The sequence below is a fragment of the Lucilia sericata genome, unplaced genomic scaffold, assembly GCF_015586225.1.
Source record: "Lucilia sericata isolate MDLA Ls3-8-SP2 unplaced genomic scaffold, ASM1558622v1 Contig000126F_arrow, whole genome shotgun sequence".
NCBI lineage: Eukaryota > Metazoa > Arthropoda > Insecta > Diptera > Calliphoridae > Lucilia > Lucilia sericata.
Window position 1 is genome coordinate 290,304 of NW_023994158.1, and position 27,881 is coordinate 318,184.

The 27,881-nt window shown below is 30.5% G+C and overlaps 5 protein-coding genes across 9 annotated transcripts; 3 read left to right on the plus strand and 2 right to left on the minus strand.

The window, feature by feature from the left end:
* The first annotated feature begins 2,593 nt into the window (after positions 1–2,593).
* On the plus strand, positions 2,594–4,125 carry LOC119600899 (pre-mRNA-splicing factor RBM22-like). The gene is given in 6 exon segments (XM_037951477.1): positions 2,594–3,116; positions 3,118–3,344; positions 3,347–3,415; positions 3,418–3,470; positions 3,472–3,510; positions 3,512–4,125. Coding segments are annotated over 6 exon segments (1,272 nt in total). The 5' UTR covers positions 2,594–2,682; the 3' UTR covers positions 3,962–4,125.
* A 211-nt stretch (positions 4,126–4,336) lies between these two features.
* Positions 4,337–6,114, minus strand: LOC119600898. The gene is given in 5 exon segments (XM_037951476.1): positions 4,337–4,462; positions 4,465–4,622; positions 4,678–5,027; positions 5,083–5,480; positions 5,613–6,114. Coding segments are annotated over 5 exon segments (1,341 nt in total). The 5' UTR covers positions 5,998–6,114; the 3' UTR covers positions 4,337–4,412.
* An 863-nt stretch (positions 6,115–6,977) lies between these two features.
* On the plus strand, positions 6,978–11,757 carry LOC119600896 (putative uncharacterized protein DDB_G0271606). The gene is made up of 2 exons (XM_037951469.1): positions 6,978–7,163; positions 7,251–11,757. The coding sequence occupies exon 2, from the start codon at positions 7,346–7,348 to the stop codon at positions 10,370–10,372; it is 3,027 nt and encodes a 1,008-aa protein (XP_037807397.1). The 5' UTR covers positions 6,978–7,163; positions 7,251–7,345; the 3' UTR covers positions 10,373–11,757.
* On the minus strand, positions 11,354–18,627 carry LOC119600897 (peroxisomal carnitine O-octanoyltransferase). 5 transcript variants are annotated; one of them, XM_037951470.1, is made up of 9 exons: positions 17,856–18,007; positions 16,214–16,625; positions 15,959–16,142; positions 15,684–15,892; positions 13,764–13,979; positions 13,501–13,692; positions 13,301–13,431; positions 12,829–13,245; positions 11,354–12,766 (listed from the first exon to the last, which is right to left on the minus strand). In XM_037951470.1, the coding sequence occupies exons 2-9, from the start codon at positions 16,589–16,591 to the stop codon at positions 12,637–12,639; spliced, it is 1,857 nt and encodes a 618-aa protein (XP_037807398.1). In that variant the 5' UTR covers positions 16,592–16,625; positions 17,856–18,007; the 3' UTR covers positions 11,354–12,636. The 5 variants fall into 5 exon arrangements, with proteins under 5 accessions (XP_037807398.1, XP_037807400.1, XP_037807399.1 ...); XM_037951472.1 differs by having other exon boundaries at positions 16,214–16,618; positions 17,856–18,004; XM_037951471.1 differs by lacking the exon at positions 17,856–18,007 and adding an exon at positions 18,488–18,627 and having other exon boundaries at positions 12,352–12,766.
* A 925-nt stretch (positions 18,628–19,552) lies between these two features.
* LOC119600891 (RNA exonuclease 1 homolog) lies at positions 19,553–25,274 on the plus strand. The gene is made up of 10 exons (XM_037951463.1): positions 19,553–19,954; positions 20,017–21,245; positions 21,336–21,522; positions 21,576–21,880; positions 21,947–22,049; positions 22,260–22,362; positions 23,655–23,947; positions 24,037–24,352; positions 24,468–24,727; positions 24,797–25,274. The coding sequence occupies exons 1-10, from the start codon at positions 19,804–19,806 to the stop codon at positions 24,874–24,876; spliced, it is 3,027 nt and encodes a 1,008-aa protein (XP_037807391.1). The 5' UTR covers positions 19,553–19,803; the 3' UTR covers positions 24,877–25,274.
* Positions 25,275–27,881: the final 2,607 nt, after the last annotated feature.

A 27,881-nucleotide genomic window follows, 5' to 3' on the forward strand; every position in this document is an offset into this window, starting at 1 on the left:
TCGAAGGTATCAATGTCACCGTAAGGCAGATAAACCACACCAAACAGAATCTTCAAGTTGTTAAAATAAATTTCTAAAAACAATGACTCACAAACTCCAGGTAGAGTTGTTTTAAATACAATCTTAAATTTCAATGATTTAGACACATAAATGCCAACACCACCACCTCTTGAACCATGACGATCATTTCGGCAAAAGTTATAGCCCTGTACATTGACTGAGCGTGTTGAAATCTGCGGTTTAAGCCAAGTTTCTGAAATTGCAAACACATCTAAAAATGATCCATTCAAAAGATATTTAAATTCATCAAATTTTGATGTATAAGTTGAGGGTCTAATGCTTTGGCAGTTCAAATGTGCAACTTTAAATTGATTTAAATGAGGTTGTAAGATATTCTTCAGGTGAGTACCACTATTAATCAATGGACCAATATTATCATCAGAAAACATCAAAATAAGAAGCAAACATTACGTGGGGAAAACAAATAAAATTAAGTAAAAAGTGATAAAAATTTAACAATATTAAAATACTAAACATTATTCAAATATATTTACATTTACATTGGCTGACAGCTAGTCTAAAGTAAATAGGTATGAGATCAAAAAAATATTATATAACAAATGTAACAATTATGCAAATTAACTTTAACAATTAGGTTTTCCAAATAATTAAAACTGGCAATTCATATTAATTTCAATTATAAGTAATTAATTGTTATAATTATCATTATTCCAATTGCAGAATACGAACATAATCCTTTCATTTAATAATATTTAAATTTTCCTTCGCAAAGAAGAGAAAATAATAAAAAAAAGATGGCGTATATAATTATGGAAGAAATCTTTTGACATTTTTGTTTTCATGTAGCATGGAAAAATACCGTTGTATAACACTGGAGAAAGCGTTTTACAAAAATGAAATTTACTTGATAAATTAAAAAAAAAAATAGCACTAAAGAGATGTTTAAAATATTGGTATTTTATACAAAAGTTTCAAAATTATTACTTCAAGAAGACAATAATAACAATTATAATAATAACAAAGTGTAAAAATGAAAAAAAAAAAAAAAAAAAAAAAAAAAAAAAAAAAAAAAAAATATGTATGCTTATAAGCATCAGTGAAAGAAATAAATTAATGTATAAATTAATGATCCACATTGGAATTTAGCAGCTCAGCACATTCTTTAATATTATAAATTACCTCATCATTATCAGAAAGTGTTAATTTTGCCTTAACTTTATCAGCATTTAGAATTTTATATTTAGTAATAACTTTAAGGCGAAGCAGTCGACGACATATCATATTAAGTTTGGCAGCAGCAGGAGAATGATGGTCATTGAGATACACCCGACGATCAATCTCACCACCCATTACATCACACACTTTCAGCGTACGCGTTTTGTAGTATTCCTTCATCACACAATCCCTCAAATGCACGCTATTAAACTTCACTAACAACGCTTTACGATTATGCATATAACAAACGTAATTTATATCACCACGGGTAACGTTAATATTATAATGGGAACAAATTTTGATGGCAGTAGCAACCAAATCATCCAGACCACCAGGCAACCCAACAACAACAACATCAGCGCGATTTAAACGTTTATGCAGCACATTATTCTCTTCTTCAAGAGCAGAAATTTTGGAGCTTGTGGATGCATCCACTTGTTTAATAAGCTTACTACAGTTTATAATGTCTGACTGCAGTTCCTTTCGATAAGAGGACATCTCAGATTTGAACTCATTTATGGCCTCAGTAAAAGCTCTTTTAAGGCTGTTCAAGTCATCTTCTTTACGTTGCATGTAGCTGTCAATTTTCTTATCGATACCAACAATTTCATCACGCAATCTCTTTTCCATTTCTTGCAAACCAGATGTATTATTGGAGCTACAGTTGTCGCAAAGATAAACAATGGACTTTACCTCCATAAGCCTTTTAAGTGTGTCTTCACTTATATTGACACACTTGGCATGGTACCATACATTGCAGGACTTGCAAAGGACACTTGTTTGTGTTTTATTAATGATAAGTGAACAAGTACCACATTTATAGGTTCTGGTTGAAGGCATCTTGTTGAAAACAAAAAATATTTGTGTACATAAAATGGCAGCAAAATTATGTTGTGTTTGCAATGTTCATGTACAATGTACGTACATACATACATATGTTGTGTACAAATGAAAAAATAATAAAAGCAACACAACAACACAGCAGCAGCAGCAACTTTAAAGATGTTTTACGGATATCTTTATTATTATATATTTAGATTTTTATTATTTAATGTATTTAAACTTTAATACAGTTAAACCAAGCGTAATTTAAAATTTATTAAAGCAAAAAGCACAATTAAATTGTATTTTAAGAAAATAAAAAAGACTAGCTGTCAAAAAATACGTCTACTCAGGCAGAGTTGCCATAGTATATTATATTATATTATATTATATTATATTATATTATATTATATTAATCTTATATTATACATATTATGTACATACATAATTTTTCATGTGGCATCTCTTGATTATTACGATGTGTCAAAAATGACTTTGTTCACTTTAACATTTCTTTATCACGCTTTTCTTTTTCTTGTACACTTTGTTGGCATTTTGTGAAATTATCGGGAAAAAAAGAAAATATTTTAAATAATAACATTTTTTTATTATTCTCTTAACAAAATGTCTATGTCAAAGACGACCAATACTTACAATCGGCAAAATTGGGAGGATGCTGAGTTTCCCATACTTTGTCAAACATGTTTGGGAGACAACCCTTACGTGCGTATGATAAAGGAGAGATTTGGTAAAGAATGTAAAATATGCACCAGACCATTTACGATCTTTCGTTGGTGTCCCGGTGCTAGAATGCGCTTTAAGAAGACTGAAATCTGTCAAACCTGTGCGCGTTTAAAGAATGTGTGTCAAACCTGTTTGCTAGATTTGGAATATGGTCTACCCATACAAGTGAGAGATGCAGCTTTGAAAATTGCCGATAATCTGCCTCAAAGTGATGTTAACAAAGAATATTACATACAAAATGTTGATAGAGAATTGCAAGATGGAGATGGCACTGAAGCAGCAGGAGCCGTGGGAAAATCTTTGGCCGCAGTGAAATGCTCTCGAAATGGCACGTACCGCTCCCTATTATAAACGTAACAGACCACATATATGTTCTTTCTGGGTAAAAGGTGAATGTAAAAGAGGCGAAGAGTGTCCCTATCGCCATGACAAACCTAACGAACCTGATGATCCTCTATGTGAACAAAATATCAAAGATCGTTACTACGGTCGCAATGATCCTGTGGCTGAAAAGATTATGAAACGCGCAGCCTCTCTACCTACCTAGATCCACCGGAAGATCGCAATATTACTACCCTCTATGTAGGTAATTTGCCCGAGGAAATTACGGAACCTGACTCAGAGATCACTTCTATCAATTTGGTGAAATACGCTCTATAGCATTGGTGCCCACGCCAACAGTGTGCTTTTATACAATATACTAAACGTTGCTGCCGCTGAATTAGCTGCAGAAAAAAGTTTCAATAAATTGGTGTTGCAAGGTAAAAAATCAACTATAAAATGGGCTCATTCCCAAGCCAAGCAGGGTGCTGCCAAAACTGATAGACGTTTTGATGTCAATGCCATACCGCCTGCAGCTACACAAAATCCAAATGATTTCTTTAATTTACAACAAGAGCAAGTAACAGTTTTGCCACCTGGAATGAAACTACATCAAATACCGCCGAGTCTTATTCCCGCCTCATCGTATCAAATGTATTCGCAAGCCTATGCAGCACCGTATTCCATGCCGGTGGCTTCCACTTCAGCTCAAGCTGCTGCAGCCGCTGCTAGTGGTAATTCTTTAGATTCTATTCCACCGCCTCCAAATGCCGGCGGCAGTGGCCAAATGCACTATCCCAGCCAGGATCCTAGCCGTTTGGGAGCAGTGAAAAAATAATTAAATGTAATCAACGTTTAGATTACATTTCCAAACATTTTTTAAACCTCATACTAGTTAAGAATGCATTAAATTGATAAAAATAAAGGTTTTGTAGTACAATGGCATCATTTAGGAATGCTTAGAACGATAACAATAAAATAAATGTTTAATTCTAAAACAAATGTATTAATATGAATCTGAAGCAAAAAACAAAATTATTTCAATACAACATTTCAAAAAATGCAGGGAATTATTTTATTATTAATTTTTACATACTAGATATTTTATATAAAAAATCATTAATATTTTTTGTACAACTTCAAATTAACGCAGTGGACAAAAAACTAAATGTACAGCAATTAAAACTAAAATATATGTATTAGTCAAATTATTCTAAATACGTGGTCAGCATGGGAAACTCGTGTGGTATACATACATATTAAGTAGACTTAAATTACAATCATTCAAATTATAGCGTTAGTACTGCAGTATAATCAGGAAATAATTGACTTTTGACTGTGGCACTTGCACAAAATAACGATCCATAAAACGAGGATTTTTGTTTATTAGTATTTCCTGCAATATTTGAACATCGCTTATAGTTTTCTTATTAATTATTAGGCGACGTTGTTCATCTTGACCATGACTAGTTGATTTTAAATTGAATTTATTGGCAATTCTGTAAAGTAAATTTATGTTAGTTTACCTTCATAAGTATAAAAATAATTACATACTCATGAAGCATAGCTCTTTCATCTTTGGTAAATGTGGGTTCAAATTGTAATTCACGTATATCATCTGATTCCACATAATTTTTCAACATTTGCATAAAATATTTGCGATCTAGCTTGCACGCATTATTCCCCAAACCAGCACGATTATTTTTAAGCAGATATCCAACAGGATCTTCACGTCCTTGCTTCTGAGAGCCTAGACCACCGCCTGACCAGCCCATCATTTTCATCATTTTGTAACCCTTGTTGCTAGCGTCGATTTTTTGTTCCTCTTGCTGAGTTTTGATGACACCACATACTACTTTATTATTGGTTTTCTCAATTTTAATGGTATCTCTTGATGGATTTTGCTAAAAAATAAAGTAATTGTATTTTACAAAATATTAAAAATAGTAGCCAACTCACTTTAATTGTGTAACAGTGCTCTTGTAGTGTTGCTAATGCTTTGCGAAACGCTTCTGCTTTGGAGGCCTTCAAATTTTCTTCGCAAGCAGTGGCCACTGTTTGTTCATTTAGACGTATTTCAACCTGCTTCCGACCATTTTCCATTACAACTTCTTTTTCTACATATTGTATATTACCGCGTTGTGCTGATAGTCTTAAACAGTTACGGTCTCCATGTAAATATACCACAAATTTACCATACTTTAACCCAGAAAATAGGTCTAGTGTTGCTGATGGAATCCTTTTAGTTAAGGGTTCATCACTACCCAGTCCCTCATTTCCAAAGCCTTTTCTCTTATTATTAGCTTGATATGAACTGGAAGACTGTACATTATTTGTTTGCTGCGTCGATTTACGTCCTTTAAAAAAATTAAAAAAAAATCCATCATTCAATAAGCCACCTGTCCTTTGGAACCATCCATTACTCACATATTTGTACTTAAAATTAAATGTTAAAAAAAGAAGTATATTGCATGATTAATTTCTTCTACCTTTAGCCCTGGCCTCAGCGGCATCAGAAGCTGTTACGAACGTTCTCTTCAAACGATTTGCTCTTTCGGCCCTAAATTCTTTAGCCACTTCTCTTGACAGTTCACCAACCATTTGCATAGTTTCGGAGGGATATTTGCAGCCCATAAATTCCATATTTGTAAATACTTGAGCTAAACACACCAATTTATCTTCCGGAAATTTATCTTTGTGCATGTCCATAAAACGCTTTCTCAACTGCCAATGTTCTTCACTTTCATATTCCCGGCGATACTTCTCCACATCCCAATCGGTGGAAAATTCTGTATCAGATTGTTTTTGTTGCTCCTGATGCTGATTGCCTTGACTTTTTTGTTTATTTTGATTTTTAACTTTAGTTTTTGACATTATTAACAATATTTGTGAACAAAATTACAAATAAATTTAATTTTTTATTAAAATTATCGCGTGGTGTGTGACAAAACGAAAATGCTCACGTCATTCACTGTAGAATGTTAAACCCAATATGAATAACAAAACAAAGATTGAAAAATTAATACAATGATGCCATATAATGGAAATATAATATAATATGTGTATACATAAATGTATAGTCTTGTGTTTCTATCTTTTTCAAATTTTAATATAAATTAATTTATATTAAAATTTGGAAAAGTTAGTTTCGGTTATTCATTTATTGTAGGGTTATGTATGCAATCAATATCTGTATAAAAACTCTAACTAGCGGTAATAGTGGAGAATTGAAACCTTTTCACCCAAAAGACAGCAAAAATCTATCATTTTTTGATCCATAAATGTTTTGTATATTATTATTAATTCGGTCCAATTTTACGTCATAAATTTAAAAAAGAAATGATACAAAAAATTTAAATCTTTTATTTACAAATGCCTATAAATCGGAAATTTTAAGACATAATTAGCGCAGACAAATGCTTTCCAAATATATAAATATCTTTTAAATCGGATGGAATATAAAAAAATGGCCCGCGTTTAGCAATGTTAAATGTAGAAGTTATCTTATTTTGAACCAACATAGCGCCACCCCGGTGCATTTTACTCCTTGGATACGAAATTTTATCCAATCGGTCCGGCCGTTTAAAAATGCCAAATGTCAAAAAATTTTGATTTTGCCCCACTGTGTACTGTAACATAGATGCACACAAAAATATAATTTTCTTGTTTTATTTTTATAGTTTCTCCCAAAGTTTATTTATGCATACATACATTTATACCACTGTATCATTCACGTTTTAACATAAAAAATCTTGCAATTTCACTATATGGTTTTTGTACAACAATAAAAACTCACCACACACACAACAGCTGTTATTATGTTTTGTCGTTGTTTTTCTTTAATCGATTGTTTTATTCACGTTGATCATCATTCTGCCACTTTTTAACTTTCTTACTTTCTATTTTTCTGCGATTTTGGTGATTGCGTTGTTGGAAGAAAACACCTAAAAATTTTCACCGAAAAAACCATAGAAAAAAGCAATTTAAATAGATTAATCATTGAGAGAAAACATTAATTTGTCTAAGAAACTTAAATAAAGGTAATTATTAATTTGATATTGGAATTATTAGGGGTTATATAAAAAGTTTGAAAATTTGTAATAAAAAATATAATGAAAATTCTTTAGTAAAAAGAAGAAGCACTACGACGGACATTCATAGTAGAAAAATCGAAACAAGAGCAGCCTAAAGAAATATAGCAATATATCAGAAATAAAAAATAATGGCCGATGTAGAAAATGTCTCAGGAGTGTCTGTTGCAGCAACAACAACAACAGCGAGCACAGTAGCGGTAACACCAACTGATATACCTACAACGCAGGGAACTTTTGGAAAGTCAATTGGTGCAGGAGGAGGTGGTACGGTAAGTGAGGTTACCGCAGAAGGTAACCAGACTCTGAATGAATTGGGGACATCCCCCACACAAGAGAAATCGAGCAATTCACATCCTCACGATTCAGAGTACGATACGGCCAGTGATTTGGAGGGTAATGAGGAGTACGATGATGATGACGATGATATGGATGATAGTTTAACGGAAGATGATGATGACGAAGAAGATAGTGAAGATGAGACCGAAACGGACGATGATGAAGAGGAAGATGACGAAGGTGTCGATATCGATTTGCAGGGTCAAGAAAAAATTGATGCTGAGGCTCAAAAGAAAGTTGATGAAGATCGTAGTAATCCCCAGTATATTCCCAAAAGAGGTACGTTCTATGAACACGATGACCGTACGGCTGAAGTGGAGGGCGAGGGAGTTGTTGGAGAAGGTCAAGAGGTTGGTGAAAGTCCAGTAATTATTACTGGTGGGACTGGTAGTGTATCAGGTTCGAAAACATCTACAACGCCTACAATTTCAACTGCTTCTAAAACCATGAAAAAATGGCAACCAGCTTCGGCTGTAGATCGTTGGTCACACGATCGTTTTGATCCTTCGGAGCAGGCTCCTAAGTCTAGAACTGAACTGGTAAATGCCTATGGCTACGATATTCGTACTGAAGATGCCCCTCCTAAGGCACGCAGAAGACGTCGTTACGGTCGTGGGCCCAGTAAATACAATCGTAATTGGGAAGACGAAAGTGCCTACTTGAAGACCAATAATAAGGAGCGTAAACCACCAAAACCGTCAGATTTCCCAGCATTAAATGAAAATTCTAAGCCCAGGCGCACTAGGCGTACCAGAGAGGAGAAAGAAAATCGCATGGAAAGGAGAAAACGCGAAGGCAAAACCGGCGAGGGAAGAACGGAAAGGTCTGAGAAAATGGGACCATCATCACGTAGTCATCATAACGATGACCACGATCATAGAGGAGAACCTGACAGAAGAGAAAGAGCTGATAGGAATAACGAAGCTGGTTATAAGCAACAAAACCGTCAAAAGTCATATAACAATCGCGGTCAAGGACAAAATCAAGCTTCTGTAGGACGCCAAGCTGCCATGGAATTTAAGCAGAAAAATAGACAAAACTATCAAAATTCTTCAACTGGATCGTCCAATATGAATTCCAGTAATTTATCCAGTCGCTTGGAGGCCCAAAGGCAACCCCAGCAAAATCAACAGCAGACTCAAAATGTGGTCAGAAAGTCTACTAATGGTAGTGCTGGTACCAAGGATCACAATCAGTCTATGGGTCACCAAAACGTTCAGCAGGCTCAGCAATACGATGGGTATAATAACAATAAAAAGAAACATTTGGAACAAGGTTATCAACCTATACAAGCTGCACAACAACATTCAAATATAGCGCCACAACAAATTCATCATCAACAGCAGCAGTCCCAACAGTCGCCTATGCCTAATCATGGAATTAACAGACAAAATCCTCAAATACAAAACAAGGCACCACAACAACCAACATCAAATTTATCGCAACGTTTGCAGCAGGTCCAAAATCGCAATGATCCCAGTCATGTAGGCAGTGTACAAATGCACGCTATGGCTACCCAAAACCAGCAGCAACAACAACATCAATTAATGCAGCAGCAGGCGGCAAATATAATAATGGCTGGAACACAAACAAATCAACAACAACAGCCACAAAATCAGAATATCAGTCAACAACCAATGGAGCAAAGGGGACCACCTAAGAGATATTCCAGTCTGAGACGTTCTCAGCATGATGCTCAGCATATAGCCGATCACCAACAACAGCAATTGCAGCAACAAATGCATATTCAACAACAGCAGCAACAAAACTCATCTATGATGATGCCAGCAGATCAAGCCATGTTACAAGCGAATCTCATGCAAATGTATCATCAAGAAAACCTACAGGCTCAAATGCAAGCCTTACAAGTTACTCAACAACCTGCAGTAGTTAAACAACCCAACTATGCGGCTCAAGGACCTCAAGCTCAGCCCCAACAGCCATACCCAGGAGCAACAGCTTCGCCGGCTGCTTATTATGTAGCAACTCCAGATGCTTACACGGCAGCAGCTACTGCAGCTGTTACAGCGCAAGCCACGCAAGCTGCTGCCACATATGCCGCACAGCAAGCAAATCCCAATTATTTGGCTCAACAACAAACTGCTGCTGCAGCAGCTGCAGCAGCGGCCAGTTTAGTTTATAACAATCCTAACAATGCTCCACAACAGTCAGTAGCTGCTGCTACAGCTTATGGCCCATCGGCTCCAGTGGGTGTGGTAACACAGCCTCAAGCTGGCGCAGCAACGACAGCTGGCTACCAAAACTACAATACCGTAGGAGGAACTACTTACTTTGTACCACCTCCTACACAAACATCCTCACGTCCCGTCTCTCTACCCCAAAGAAGACCTACCAATGCTATTCCCATACTGCCACCTTCCGAAAAGAACAAGCAACAGAAATCACAAGACTCCAAAACCGACAACGATTCCAAATCGTCAACGAATCAACAGTCGAGCTCAAATCAACCCCCCATTGGTTCAGCCGAAAATATCGATCATATTATAGACAACATGTTTGTTCAGAGGCCAGCTTTCCAGCCCCCTCCGGCTACAACAACGACAACAACAACTACAAACAATACATCATCAAAAACTCCCGCATCAACTACAGATGCCACAGCAGCTGAAAATTCAAATACCGCCAACACTTCATCCCAGGATAACAATGCGCTAGTAACAACAGAAAATATCAATAAAGCCCCTAATGATACATCAAATGTTCCCACTGCTGCATCATCGTCCACAACTAATACTACAACAACTACTACCACCACCACTGAAAGCAGCAATAATAATCAAATATCAGCACAAGAATGAGAACAAAAGAAAAGTTATTATTATAATACACAATATCAGCATCAACAACAACATCATCCACATTCTCATCATAACTTTCTAACCCAACAGCAACAACTACAACATAATAATCATCATAATAACAACAATAATAATAATAATAATATAAATTTATTAATTAACAAACGTAAATTTTATTGAAGAAAACCCAAAAAAACCAAAAATGTTTTTGCAAAAACATTAAAAAAAATCTAACAAAATCATTAAACTACTAATAATAATCCATCTCCCTCAACACAAACTAGATTTATTTTCAAGAAATTTTAACATTGAAATGATATTTTTTAAGAAATCTGAAAATAATATTTTTTATATTAAATTGTCCAAATAATGTTTCTTGCTAAAAATTATCAAAACTTTTGTTTTTAAAATTTGTATTTTAGAAATGACCTTTGGTCATGCACTAGATAAGTATAAATGTATTTGTGTATAATTTAATATCTACGAAATTCACTCAATCACTCATTTTAAGAATGACATGCAATCGTTGCTGTTTAAATTCAGATCATAATATTTTAATTACTCATCTTGCTACTAAGTACTATGAGGCAGTTAGTTTTATATGTTTTAATTTTTTATTTTGAATAAATTTATGAGAAGATTGAATATTGGGGATTTTTTTACTTTAAAAATGTCTAATATCCATTTAATTTTTTAAAATATAAACTTTCATGTTTGATTTCTTATCTAATTTTAAATATCATTTCAAACAAAGATTTTTTGAAAATAATTCCTGTGTCTAAAACAAAAGTCTGCTGCTTTTCAATTGTAAATTGTATCCTTTTTTGAAAAAAGAAATTATGTGAACTTCCTTTTTTAGTTAAAATTTTTTGTTATTTTTTATTATTTTATATTGTATTGAACTAACCATTCTTTTTTTTATTATTTTTTATATTTAACTATTTAAATCTAATTGTATCTTCTAAAAAATCATTTCTATGCTTTTTCATATTTTAATTTATAGTTTTTTCTTTGTTTAATTTTCATTTAAATAATTTTCTATACATAATTTAAAATTTATGTACTTTTTATTAATAACACTGTGCTATCACTTACAAACCAGATAAAGAAAAATATAATTGTTAGCACGATTTCGAAGTAAAAAATTAAGAAGAAAAATTAAGCATTACGTCTATATGTATAATTAAATACCCTTTCTATATACATACTGTATTTTGAAGCAAAAAAAAATGAAGTTATTAATATAAATTAAAATGAATTTTGAATTAAATAATATTGAAATTTAATTATAAATGAATGTTTTAAATAATTGAAAATTAAATAAAATGAACGATTTTAATAAACGGTCTTTATAAAGAGTTTTTTGTTTTTGTCTGTAAACTGAATTCGAGTAAATTTTTAATTTAAAACGGATAAATCCTGATTCCAGTTTCGAACTTAGCGCTGTTCAATACTTTAGTAAAGTATACTTTTTTCAAAGGTTTATTTATATTTTTATACTAATTTGTTCCAAAAAGCATATTTTATTGCGTGAAGTCTATTGAATGCGTTATTTTTTTGTGGAGAGTTGATTTTTTTTAATTCGAATTTTTGAGAAGGTTAAAAGTCGAATATAGACTTTGCGATAAAGACATAAAATGGTTTTCGTTTAAAATAAAATTGTTTGAAAATAATAAATAAGATAAAAATTTTTTTACATTTTAACAATATTTTTATGCTTTAAAAAAACTGTTTAAAAGAAATTCATAAATATTTCGAATTTGTTTTTAAAACTTTTATGAATCCTCAAAATTAAGAGATTATTTTAACATGTTTTAGAGATGATTTAAATTTTCAAACATTAAAAATCTTTCTAATCTAGAGATTATTTTCAGAACTTACAAATTTAAACTGAACTTCGAACTTTCGAAATGGTTCAAAATGTTTAACCTTACTTAGAATATAACAGAGCCAGTTAAATAAAGAGTTATAAAAAATAGTTATAACATAATATTTTTATACAAATTTATTTAAATGCTATTTCATGTAGATAAATACAGATAATATAAAAAATACACACTCGATTAAACTGGATATGCCTATGAATATATTAAAATTTATCTTAAATTATAAAAGTAGACAATTATTGGTATTTTCAAAATTCAAAAAATATTAAAATATTATACACTCAGATTTGTAATTATTGCACGGCACCAATTATACATATAACTTAAACTACTTACAACTACATATGTATATTAATATGGTTAACTTTACACACTGGATTATAGTTTTGACTGTGACACTTCTTCTAGTAATGACTTCATTTTACGGAATGCATTTATAAAGTGTTGATTAAATTTGTGGGCACTAGTTTTCTGACTATCACGAAAAGCAGAAGTTTGTATAAAAATGCTAAAAACAAAAAACATTATTAATATAAAACACATATTTAACAAAACAAACTTTCTACTTACTGTTCTCCTGTTATGGTATAAAAGACGCCATATCCATCCAACACCATAGGTGCAACGAAGCCCACATTTACTGAATAACCCAAAGTACTGGTAGATAAGACAAAATTACCACCACCCCCTGATTTCAAATATAGTGGATCTGAATAGAAATCTGGTATATCAATTTTATTTTCGTAAGCTGTACACCATAAACCGAACAAATGACGGTCAATTCCATGCCCTTTGCGGGCTTCATTCATCATATGGTTATGATGATTGACGGCTTTGCGAAAAGCATTAACAATTTCTGCTTTTGACGAATTTGTATTACGTGCAATTTGTATAAAATTGTATACTTCATTAGTGCAAGATCTAAGGGTTTCTGTGCGTCCATTGTAATAATGACGCATCAAAGCAGTTTCATAAGTGGAAGCAATCCTAAAATCAACAAATATTTAATTGTCATAACCACGAAAATTTGTATTTGACTTACTCTTCGTGCATTTCTGTGTATGCTAATTGCATAATGACTTGTACAAAAGAATCTGGATGTAATTTACATGTCTTAATATATTCTTTACCATAATCTTCAAATAATTCATGAGTGATTAAAACATCATGACCCTAAAATAGTAAGAAAATATATTACATACATCAAAAATTTCCTTAATACTGTTGTTATTTTTAACATACTCTTTCATCACAAGCCTGTTTAACGCGTTCTATTTCCGATCTCAATTTGTCATTTAATACAAATTTTATTTCTCTTATTGGTACCAAAGGCATCAAATTGCATTCATCCCAATTGGGTTCAGGTTCTTCAATTAAACTTAGTTGTATAAACAAAATGTAGCTAACACTAACAGTGCCATCATAACAGGAATGCTAAATCAGTATTAAATTAATTGTTACTTTAGTTAGGTATATTTAAGTAGATATATATGAATAATTATTACCTCTCCCACACAAGCGAATTTTCCATTTTTGTAACTGATTAAGGTACTGCTACGATCACCCCACTTTGAATGATAATCACCATATACGGCTGCTTGTGAAATTTCGGCATAGTCCCGCGGCTCATTTTCATCGAGCACTAAAACTACACAAGAACTTTCTATCAATTTCAAAGTGTCTTTATTATTGGGCGACAGCTCTAATAAACGTGTGCGATTCTGTAAAGGAAATAAAATTATGTTAATTACATTGATCTTAAAGCATACCAATTGTCTTATATAGAATTGCTATTCGTAAAAATCTTTTAGTGATTTTGGAATAATTAACATTCAATACAAATGATTTTTATATCATTAGCTAATTAGAGTTTTAACTCACTTCATTAACCAATAATATGCTGTCGAATATATAGAAGGCCCATTTTAGCTATATAAATGTCTACATTTTGCATTTAAATATTTTTAAAAATATGTGTGCTTGACGTAAAGGTAATTTACATGTACATATTTCTGAAATGGATTCAAAATGTTCATAATATATCGAGGGACTATATTCAATAGTCGCTATCTGACATTTTTATGAAAATGAGATTTTGATGGCAAAATATTCAGCAAACTATCGCGCATCAGTGATATAAATTTCAAAGAAAAAAAATATTTTTTGGCAATTTTATAGCATTTTTTAAATTTCTCTATCTTAAAAAAAGAAAAATTCTGAATGCAAACCTCTCTATCTTATCCAAAAATTGCTTCAAACTCGATCCCTTTGGATAATTTTCTGTTGCAAAACAAGTCTTCTTAATAATTTGGACATACTGAACACAAATCCGTCAAAATATTTAAAATCGGTCTAATAGTTTTTGAGATATCGCTCATTATGATACTAATTAAATCAATTTTATTGTCGTGTTTAACCATATAACATTGATTTTGGACCAAAACATTATAATCTGTTGCTTTTTAAACAATTTGGTTTCTTTTCCTCCATTAAATTGTATAAAATATAATATTTATTGATTTTAATTCAAATAAAAATTTTATGTTTCCATGAAAAACTCTATCTGTTGGTTGAATGAACATTTTCGTAGAAAAATAAGCTCTATCTGATATAAATTTGTGAATAATTTTGTAAATAATGCAAAAATTAAAATTCTTTTTATATAATGGTTTAGAATATGGTCGTAAAAATATATTGTAAAAGAAAAAATTAAAAAATCTTCACGAACTAGCGAAATAAACAGTTTTTTTGCTCTCCTGAAAACTTGTATTATTTTAGATAGAGACTATTGAATATAGTCCCTCGATATAAAACTTTAAATATACATATATTGCAAAAATACTTTATTTTTCAATTTTTAATGGACTCATACCATTTTCAAAAGCAATAATTTTAAAATATTGTTTTCAAATTTATTATTTATCATGCATAAATGCACTAATACCAATTTTATAAGAAACATTATTATTATTAAATTTAAATTTATTATTTTATTATATAGAAATATTGCATTGTATTAGGAGTTTGCTAGATTTTCGGTGTTTTTAACTATTTGCACAGATGCTCGAAAAATCTCATTTTTTTTGAGAATTTTTGATTTATTTTTTTTTTTTTTGGATACAAAAAGATCCCATTTAATAGCTTATATGTATGTAACTCTTTTTTCAACTAATTTTTTTTTTTGAAAAGTGGACTCATACCACTTTCAAAATTAACGGTTTATGTTATAATTAGCCATATTTGACCGATAATAGTGTCATGTTTTGTTTGAAACTGTATTTTTTAGTTAAGACTATCTTACACTAAATAAAAGTATGTATGTTTGTTATCAAACTAATTAGAGGTATAAATAAAATTCTTTAATTCAATTATGTTGTGACGTGAAAAAAAAATTAAATACTATCAGAATTAGTCAATTTGCTTACCTCTGCCCAACTAGTACGATCATCATGTGTTAAAACTGGTACACAATCACCCATTGGTTCGTAATCTAAAATACTGCGTATTCTTTGAAGTACCACTAAAATTTCTAGAGGAGTAATTAAGGTACCATCGCTGGGATGTAAGCAATCAAACATGAAAATACGACCTTTACCCGAAACCAAGCAGTGGGAGGGTGTTTTACCATCTTTAACTAAAATTATATATTATAAAATGAAGTTATTTCCCTATAATTATTACAAATTATTTCTTCACTTACCAGTCTTGAAATGCGATTCTATGTGATCAATTTCTAAACCTGGAATACGGCTGGTGGAATAGAAACGTTTATACAAAGCAGAGGAATACTTAATTTTACCACCATTTGAAGATAACGGTTTAATCGTGGCCTTATGCAGTAAATCCCAAAATTCAATAGTGTGATAAGCAAAACGTGCTAAATTCTGTTAATAGAAATTGATTTTAAATTTTATAAGAATTAAATATTTTATAGTTATAATAAATAATACTCTACCTTTAAGGCCATTTCTGGAGTTTCAGTAAGACCAATAACTTCCAATTTGACGGGCATAGCCATTACAATATAGGGATTTAGTGGTAATCTTAGCATGTGATAAGCATAGGCATCCCACCATTCACCTAGCCAATTTTTTAATTTGCCTGCCCGTTCTTTTAGTTTACCATGTAATTCAGACCCAATACCATTTTCAAAATCCTCTATAGCTTTACGTGTAACAGCCAACTCTTCTGCAGTTCCAAAAGGTTTAACACTTTCGTAATATCTTTGCATAGTATCGTGTAAATCTGGCAGGGGAAGCGGTGGTAATTCTTCATCAAAATCGTAAGTATTTTGTTGACTTTCGTCCATGAAGTAAATAGACGCCCGATCCATAATGGGTTATAAATTGAAAAAATGGCTCTGAAAACTATTAAAATTAATAAATAATCGGTCGTTGCGTTCGTGGTGTTCTCAATGGACGTATGCCATAGACAGTATTGATAAGAGAACAATAATATTGTTATATTTGTACTTTGCTTGTTGGTCTATATTTATTAATCACAAACCTGTGTTTAATTAATTATAATTAAATACCAGATAAACATATGTACATACACACGTATGAATGTACGTATTTATGCATATTCCCTTGATAAGAACCGTCTGCTTTTGGTATCAACTTAAATCAATAGGTAAATTAACAAAACAATTATATTTTACATTTTTGTTTATTTTCTGTATACATACATATGTATGTACGTAATTATAAATATTTTAATTAAAGATTTTATCAATTTAATCATAAAAATTTATTGTCCGATGTGTACACAGCAAATATCGTATAAAAATTGACCACATCTATGAACTTATTAATTTTATAGTCACCACTAAAAAAATGAATTGATTTTATCATTTAGTTTGTAATTCTTCAAAATATGGGTCGTAGATGATTTATTTCTAACTACATACATACATGTTTCGGTTTGGATAACATATTTGGATAACATTTCTATGGGATCTAGATAAAATAGTTAAATTCAGTTTTAAACCAATTGAACTTGGATAATTTGAGTTAATTTGGAAACCTACATACATATATTTTGATTATAGTAATGGAAGAGGATAACTACATCAATTCGAAACCTTGATTAGAATACTTAAAGATGGTTGAAGGAGCACACATTATACCCTCCATTACTTCACATAGCGGTAAAGAATATAACTATTTTATATGCTTTATATTATATGACTTTATACCTATAGGTTGATATTTTTTAAGAAATCAAAAAAACCTATTATTTAGCCAATTTAATAATTTTTAATCGATATTAGACTTTACTGCGATTTTACTAAAATTTTACACAAGAAAGTTTTAGAACCTAATAATCAAAATAACACCCATCTGAGCAAAAATCATAGGTATTTTTGGATACATCTAATGTACATGCATACCAACCATTACAGTCGATCAAAGTTCAATTTAAATCCCTCTTAGGTGATTTTACCCTTTTATTAAAGGAAGATGCGTGTGATATCATATATGTATGTGTATGTAATTTTTTTATTAAATTCAATTAAAGTGATAAATATACCTGTTCCATCTATTTTTGTTATAATTTTTTTAACAACAAAAATGCCTAATACTTCATAAACTGACCTTTGAACACTTCAATAGATTGCAAAATATACTGAAAATCTTACGCTGGTTTGTCTGGCTTTCAACAGACAAAAAACACAACCGAACGTTTTAAAAATATAAACAAGACTGAATTAACTTATAGCCGGTAAAAGCCTACAAATTGGACAAAGTGATATCAACAAAACAATAAACGAATGCGAAAGAATATAAAAATATGAGCAAGAAAAAAAATTAGTAATTTTTTTACATTTATAAAATGTAAGAAGAAATTGCATAGCAAACAATACATGTAGAACAACAAATAACAAATTAAAGAAATACAATAATATACTACATACACACAATTATACAAAAGTAAACAAATATAATTTAAGTTGAATGTCTAATTAGTTAGACTAGATTATTATTTAGTAATGTGGATTGGTGTATTAATCTGATAAAACAAATTTAAAATAAACACAAAGAGTGCAATTTACTATTTGATGTTATTGTTTTAATGGACTTTGTACTGACATACATATGTACATATATATATACATTCATACATATTTTAGATTTTATGTTTTTATTTCTTTCGTTTACGTTGACATTGTTATTGTAAAATTTGCATAAATTGTTTACATTTTGTTTAAATTTTAAATACTTTTTACCTGAAGCTTTTTGAAGATATTCGCCAGAATACTTATAATATCGAAAAGTAATTTATACTTTAATTAAAATTAATTTTAATTCCTGTTCTTTCATTGAAAAAGTAAAATTACAAAAATATACCAGGCATGGGAAATTTAAAATATTTAATTGGGAAAGTAATTTTTAGCAGTATATGCAATTACATTTGAAATTTGGTTTAAAATTAATATTTTATTTAATTTTTACTACCTATACATAAATTTGGTATCATATTTATGTGAGTATTAATAATTTATTTAAAATTTATTTATATAATCTTTCTTTCCTTCCGTTTAGTAAAACGGTAACTGTCAACATTATTTCGGTGTGTTGTTATAGCAAATTAATTAGATCAGTAAAAATAACTACCTACCATAACGACAGACAAATTTAAATATTATTACAGTTAATAGATATTTGATTTTGTTGACAAAACGTGGGCAGAAAAATTGTCAGTTTTTTGTTTATGTTAATACACAGGGGTAACAAAACGTTGATTCTATCACTCACAGATAATTTTATTGAAATAATGCTATATTTTATAAAAACAATTAAAATTAAATGCAAATTTTGTAAATAAACACTAATTTCACTAAAACTAATGTTAAAAATCTATTTTAATTGCACAAAAACAAAATTCTAAACTAATTTTACAATAAAATGACGTTATCAAGACAACGTCATTTTATTGTAAACAATTGTTTAGACAACACTGTCATAACGACCTTATAACGCTAATAAATGCCGTCTGCACCTGCTAATTTTTTATTATGATAATAAAAATTTGTTAAGGCGCTTAAGAAATGTTAATAAAATACTGTTAACATTTATGTATAAAGTAAACACCGGCAGTTCAATATTGTTACGTCTCTGTCTTACGCCGGTAGTTGTTAACTTGGCAGCACTGTTCAATAATTTCACAAAATTTATAAGCAGCTGTGTATCCATAGTTGATCATAATAGTACTGTAAACAAAAGTATCTTATATCATGAAAAATTGACAAATTAAAACAAAATTTTAATTAAAAATATATTTATATATATGATTATATAATTTTATAATATAATATTTTCAAATTTTGAATAATAAAATCAAAATTTTAAACAAATTCAACTTCGAAAGAGTTTACAAAAAGCAATCGTAGTACTTAATTAAAGCAACTGTGGGAAGTTACACTATATTTTCACAATCCAATGCTTGTGCAAATTCTTTGTTTTTTTAATGTAATATTCTTAAAGAAGACATTTAATATTTTTCAATTAAATAAATTAATTTTTGTTATTTTAAACGGGGGTCATGTTACCCTCGACTGGTTTATTTAAAAGTTATGTATGTCCTTATTACGATGGGACGGCCGCCACTAGTACACGTAATGACATTGAAACTGGGGTCACTGCGGCAGCTACATGTCATCGACCCTACTGTCATTTCAGGCATGTCCGGAAAGGTACACATGAACTTAGGCATTTTCCATAACATTAAATTGTAAAAAATGATTTCTTTTTGCAGAAGTTATAGAAAAGAAGGTAATTGCACCAACGGCAGCAGTGCAGTCAGCACCAGAATATAAGGCTACACCAAAACTCTTGGCTTTGCCTCTGCCAGAATTATCCCTACCATCGGTGTTGAAAAAGAAAACAAAATTGGAATATCAACCAGAAAAGCCTGCAATTAACGCTTCTCCTTCAATAAAACGTAAATCACTAGATTCTGCGCCAGTGTATATTCCAGCACCGACTACACAGCAACTTGATGAGAACAGTCAAGAAAGTGTCAATTTGGATTTAGATGATTGCAATGATGAGTTGAACGAACTAACAGGAATTATTGAAAATGATAACTCGGAGTTGGCAAAATTCTCCGACGAAGATGAATCATTGGACTGTAATAGTAAAGAAATCGAAAAAGATGACTCTCACAAAAATAAAGAAGAACAACTAAAGAAACCTAGCAGCGGCAGTGAAAGTTCCGACAAAGATAAGCACAAACGAAGGGATTCTTCAACATCATCTCATTCTAGTAGCAGACACAAACATCACAAATCCTCTTCTAGGTCAAAAGAAACGACGGACTCGTCAAAAACCAAAAAAGAAGATGATAAACGTAAGGAGAGAGATTCTAAACAACGCGATAAAGATCATAAATCATCATCTTCCTCCTCCTCAAAACATAAATCTTCATCATCATCATCATCATCATCCCGTAAATCATCAACAAGGGATAAAGATAGTAAAGAATCAAAATCGAAGGTATCCTCTTCATCTTCATCTACTGATAAAAAATACAATTCTTCTTCATCTAACTCTTCCTCGAAAGCTAAATCTTCATCCTCTTCTAAAACGTCTTCTTCGTCTTCAAGTAAACATTCTAGTAGCGATAAGATATCTTCAAAAGAATCATCATCTTCAAATTTAAAGACTGAAAATTCTGATTTAATAATGGAGGATACTTCCGCAATATTTGCTACTACAGAAGAGGATATTATGAAAGAATGTGAAATGATTTATGATCAATTGGAACAAGAATTTGCATCACTTCATCAGACCAATGCAGCTAATGAAAATTCCAAAGTAGAAGCAGAAAAGGAAAAGGAGTCATTAAAACGTAAAGCTTTAGATGAAGAGGATGCATTAAATGCCCCTAGCAAAAAACGGGTTGCATACGAAAATGCTGATAAAAATAAATCTCATATGCCGGTTGTTGTACATAAACCGGATCATCGAAAGAATGCTATGCAGGTAGAACTTTTTTTAATTTCGGCATTAAATAATAATTTAGGTTTTATTTGAAAGAAGTATAATTTTTTATAATATATGTTATCCTCTTAGGCAATTTTTGACCGTCAAGATGCCATTAAACGCAAGCATGAAGAGGAGGCTGCAGCAGCAGCTGCTGCATTAAGGGAGGCCGAGGAAAAAGTTCGTGAAGCAAATGAAGCCCTACGCAAAGTTAAAGAAAAGACGCTTACCCCACTCGTACCAAAATCTTATTTAACGCCACCATCAAAACCCATAGGTTAGTAAAAAAAATATTATTTTTTTTTAACAAATTAAGAATTTCATTTACAGGCCGCTCAATGATAGCCCCAGTGGCAAATATTATTGCGTTGGAACGGGCTAAAAAGAAGGTCGAAGAATTAAGAGCAGAAAAAAGACCAGCATTTACCCCAGCACAAACCAGTAAGGCTGGATCAAGAGTAGCTCACAAAATCACAGAAAAAGCCACAGCAACTGAGGCAACTAAACAACCTAAACCACCCGTGCTGGAAGCAAATTCTACCAAAATTTCATTTAACATACGTATGCAGTATTATGACATGATGGTTAAACATTGCCTCGCTATGTATCCAAATACAGCAGATGCTTGGGAAAGGGTAATTAAGAAAAATTTTGTTTTGTTTACTATATGTTACAATTTTAATTCCTTCCATTATATACAGGCACAGACAGAAGAATTGGCTGTTTTTAAAAAATGCAATACACCAGTTATTTATAAAAGTAGTGCTATGTTAGCTATAAATAAATTAAGAAAAGAAGCAACAGGTAATTTTCTTATAAACAAATTGTAGTGCAAGAATGACTTAACTAAAAATTAAAGAAATTATCTAATTCTGACGATAACTGACGACTTTTTGCTTTTATTTTAGAATTTGTAGATCGTAAAAAGTAAATTTTACATTTTTCAGATCCTTGCACTAATAGGCAATTATTAAAATGTTTCTGATTTTTTATTAAAATTGTTGTTTTTTTTAGATTCTGGCAATAAACCATCAAATGCTAATAAATTAATATCACATGAAGTGGTATTAGCGGGTAAATTAGCAAATAATACATCTTGGAGTGTACAAAAGAAAATGTAAGTTATTAAAACTTTTTTAAATAAATTTTTCCGGCTCTTATATAGTTATATAATTAACCACCCAGGAAAAAAGTGAGAAAAAAGTGGTAAAATTTTGAGTTGTAAATCATTGAAGAGTTGTTGTTTATTTTTGACGCCTTTTACCTAGAACTAATCTTATTGTTAAAAGCAGTAAAAATCCGATATTGCACTAATTTTTGACGAATTTTTTAAAGCCTTTATAAATTAATATCTTCAAAATTGAAATTTTCTATAAATGCACAACTATTTTCTTTAGTACAAGCTACAAGCTTGAGGTTTGCAATTTAATTAAAAGAAAGACTTTTCTTACACTTGATGGAAAGGTCAGAATGTTTACAACAGTTTACATAACCCTATAGTTCATAATAACTGGTAATATGAAAATTTGAGATACAACCGGTATATTGCATGGAATATTGTTTGTTATATCGAGGGACTATATTCAATGTCTCTATCTGTCATTTTTATGAAAATAAGATTTTGATGGCAAAATATCCAGCAAACTATCCCGCATCAGTGGCATAAATTTCAAAAAAAAAAATATTTTTTGGCAATTTTATAGCAATTTTTAAATTTCTCCATCTTATAAAAAGAAAAATTCTGAATGCAAAACTCTCTATCTTATCCAAAAATTGCTTCAAACTCTATTATTTTGGATAATTTTCTATTGCAAAACAAGTGCTTTTACTAATTTGGAAATGCTGGACACAAATCCGCAAAAATATTTGAAATCGGTTTAATAGTTTTCGAGATATCGCACATTATAATACTAATTTGATCAATTTTATTCCGTGTTTAACCATATAACATTGATTTAGGACCAAAACCTTATAATCTGCTGCTTTTTCAACAATTTGGTTTATATTACTTCATTAAATTGCATAAAATATAATATTAATTGATATTAAATCAAATAAAAAAATTTATATTTCTATGAGAAACTGTCTATCTGAAGGTTGTAAAAAAAATTTCGTAGAAAAAAAGCTCTATCTGATATAAAGTTGTGAATAATTCTGCAAATAATGGAAAATTTTAAATTCTTTTTATATAACAATTTACAATATGGTCTTAAAAATATATTGTAGAAGAAAAAAATCAAAAATCTTCACGAACTAGCTAAATAAACAGTTTTTTTGCTCTCCTGAAAACTTGTGTTATTTTAGATAGAGACTATTGAATATAGTCCCTCGATATACTTCTACATCTTTTTGTCATTTTAACTGGGATTCTATTTATATTTATTTTAACTATTGTATTTTATTTTATAGCAAAAATGATGCCTCAGCAGGTGGTGAACCATTTGATAAATTGCCAAGCGATAAAGCATACGAAATGGTTTATGATTTGCGTTTAACCGAAGAGCAATTAGTAGCAAATGGTTACCCCAGGTCAGGTATGAAGCCAGGAACAGCAAAAATACAATGTACGAAACCCATGCGTAGACCAAATGATACCGAACGCTATTGCAGTCGTTGTGGCAAAGTTTTCAATCTACAAATGTACGATGAGGTGTGTGTGGATGAGTGTAATTATCATCCCAAGGGTACAGGTTACAGAAGAGGTTTGTATAAAAAAGGCAACGATTATTATATACATATATTATTGAATGAAGCGATATTCTTACATTTTATTTTATTTTTCATCTTCTAGGTTTTGCTGACAATCATCATCGTTGCTGTCAACAACCAGCTGGTACAGCCGGTTGCAGTTATGCCAATTATCATGTCACTGACTTTGTTGATATGGATAATCTTACCGGTTATGTGACCACCATTGATAAGGGCGAATTGCCAGATGGGACAGAGTATGTACCAACAAAAAAGGATATTTATGCTTTAGATTGTGAAATGTGTTATACCACCCATGGTATAGAATTGACACGTGTCACTGTTGTTGATATTAATTCACGAACGGTCTATGATGCTTTAGTTAAGCCAGATAACAAAATTATTGATTATAATACTGTGTAAGTATACATAAATATTATATTTAAAAATTGTCGTTTAAATATGTTGTTATAATTTTAAAATATTATTGTTCTTTTATTTATTACATCAATTTTCGTAATATTTATATTTCAGTTACTCTGGCATTACGGAACAAATGCTATCGAAAGAAACTCGTACATTACGCGATGTTCAAGCAATATTAATGTCTATGTTTCACTCTAAAACTATATTGGTCGGTCATAGTTTGGAAAGTGATTTGAAAGCATTAAAATTAATACATGATGTAGTAGTTGATACCTCTGTACTGTTTCCACATAAAATGGGTCCACCCAAAAAGCGGGCACTTAAAACTTTATGCATAGAAAATCTAAAAAGAATTATACAAGAAAATGGTAAATGTTTTTAACATTCAATAAGTTTGAATAAAATCTAATATATTTACTTTCTATATACATTTTTAGAAGCCGGTCATGACAGTGCCGAAGATGCTGAAGTCTGCATACAATTAGTAAAATTTTATTTACGCAACAAAATAAGTTGAGATTTTTTCTCAAGTATGTATTTTGTTGTTGTATTATTCACATCTTTATTAAAGTTACCAAATCTATCAAATCAAAACCTTATCAATGCAACGCATTGCTTTTCTTATTTTTGCGAACAAACTTAAAACAAATTACCTTAATGATAACAAACAATTTAGAAATATGTATACATAATTATTTAATTTTTTATTTGAATTTTTTTAGTTAATTAATTATAATTTTTCTTTTGTATTCTTAGTTACATTCTTCTTTAAAACTCCATTTACAATTGACATTTATTTTTTATAGTAGTTTTTAGTTGCCTTCGTAATTTTTACGAATTTCAAAAAGAGATCTTTAAAATGAATTAGATAAACCATAAATGAATAAAACAATTAATAAACATTAAAAAATGTTTAAAATTATATAATGCATTGTTAATTTATATTAATTTTTAAAAACTAAAAAATGGCCAGCAGTTTTATTTTGTTTTCAATAAACGTGATATTTCGGTTGATGTTAGAAACTTAAGGTATACAATTTTTTAAGACCAAAATTTTAGTATATTTTCTTTGCATGAAATATGAAGAAAAAAATCATGAAAACCTCAAAAAAGGACCTTTTTAACCTTTAATACACCCTAATATACAAAAGAATGAGTTTTTTGCAGCATTTGTTTAATATCGTTTATTTTTTTACCATTTACTATAAGCACTTCTACCATTCACTGGTTTATTCACTCATTCTATCGTCCATCCACCCATTCATCTCTTCGTTTTATTGTTGCTTCATATTATTGTTATTATAATCTATTGTTATTGTTCCATGTTTGTTTAGCTTCTTTTCGACTTGCCTCTTTTTGTGGTTTGCGGAAAATTAGGAATATGTTGTTTGCCTTATGACGCGGTTTTTCTATTTTAACTTGGTTATTGTTGACATTTATAACTGTCTCTTAAAAAAGATCTATTGTTATTGGTTAACAGCCATATTAATGTTTGAACACGACTATGATTTTAAAGGGCATTGTCAAGGATATTTGTTGTTGGAAAATAATGAAATCTTAGCATTGTGTATATTTTTAACTAAAAAGTTTCTATGACTTTTGACAAAGAGTTGTATAATTTTTAAAATCCTTAAATTTGTTCTCTGATATTATCAGCGAAAATTAAATTTCAATTAAATGTGTTTTTGGAATTTTTGGTGTCACACAGTTAGATTAGTGCATATTTCTTTAAAAGAAAACTTTCCAGACTTAAAAAAACGTTTAATTTAAAAAACAATTGCACACTTTTTTGTTAAAAATGTTTTTTCTTTCCTTTTTATTTAAGTCCTAAATGTTTTGCTATAAATTCTTGTTAAATTGACGACTGGCACTTTTTTAATCCAGCTAAAATACAATTTAATGAATAATTTTTTGCTTATTAAAAAAAAACCAACGAAATAAAGTTTAAAAATAAACTTTTTCCTTTATTAAAAGGAAAGCATTTGGACGGTCGTAAGACCAAACAGAACCAATCAACTTATATATAAAGCATATGGTTTCCGTCTGTGTTAGTTTTTGTTCGAATACTTGGATTACATGCGAACAGTTGTTATAGAAAATTTGGGATACTCACAGACGGTTATACATACATATAGGGGGGGATTTTATGTTCAGTGACCCATATTTTGAAACCGCTGTCTTCCGATTGGGATGAAATTTGCACCATTGTTAGTCCTATTGGATAGTAGTTTATGCACAATTTTTTAACAGGATCGGTGAAGAACCAGAGTTATAGTGGGTCAAAGTTTGACATTTTTTCAAAACATCTACATACATACATCGTTGGTTTTTTTTTTTGCAAAACTAATTTTTTTCAGAATCGTATGGAAAACACTCGTTTAAAAAATTTACAAAATTTCAACTGAAATACTCCTTATCTACTCCGATGTAAAATTTTTTACTCTTCAATAGGACTAACATTTGTGCAAATTTCATTACAATCGGAAGACATCGGTTTCAAAAGCTGTGTTACTTACTACAATACCGCACTGTCAAGTATGACCAAACTGTGAATATCCTTAATATTATTGCTTATATGTACATATTTTCTTTTGCATTATTTTACATTTTCAATGCGGTTAAACAATTTTAGTTCATTGATGTTTCGAAAACCAATCGCAGTTTTTCAACCAAAAGTTTGAACGTTTTACAACTTTCTCTTTTCACCGAATTGCTGAATTTAATTAGAAAATTACAAAGTTCTTTTTTGGGGATGTGTGTGGTACGGAGGTAGTGGGGTAAATACAAAATTAAGTGGAAAACTAAGATGAATACAAGACGTGAAATATATTTGATGTTTGTTTTTGTTTGCTTGTTACTGTTGTCATTATTATTCCTGGTGATATGGTAGCTTGTAACAGATGTTGGCCTTTTTTTATTAAAAATAAAAATAAGTAATGAGTATGAAAGAGGAAAAAAAAACTACAGGTCATTTATTCAGCAATCAATTTATACGTGGTTTGGTTATTTTTTTTTTTTAATTTTTACACAAAATTTCTATACAAACATTATTGACTTAAGTGGTTTTCCCCACCTTTACTTCCCTTAACTGAATATTATTAACATGAAGTAGGAAGAAAATATTGTGTTTACAAAATGTGTGTACAGTACAGTATGTACTACACATACATACATATGTAGGTTTAAAAATGGTTGTTTTTCTTGCATTTATAGTAAATTTTTTGAATAATTAGGATTTTTTAGAAAATATTACATTTTCTAAACCACTGTGCTACCCATCAACTTGTCTGCAATACATTTTTAGAGACTTTCTATGAATAGCTTGTTTTTTGTTGGTTCTTTTCTATTATAGCATAAGTTTCCCTTGTACATATTTGTTGTTTATGTTGTTGTTTTGTACTTTATATAGAATATCATTTTAATCAGATTGTGGATACTTTATATTTCAATTATTTTGAAATTCACGAAATAATGTGCGTCTTACTTTCAAAGCACAAAGAAAGTTAAAAAAACCAAGGAAAT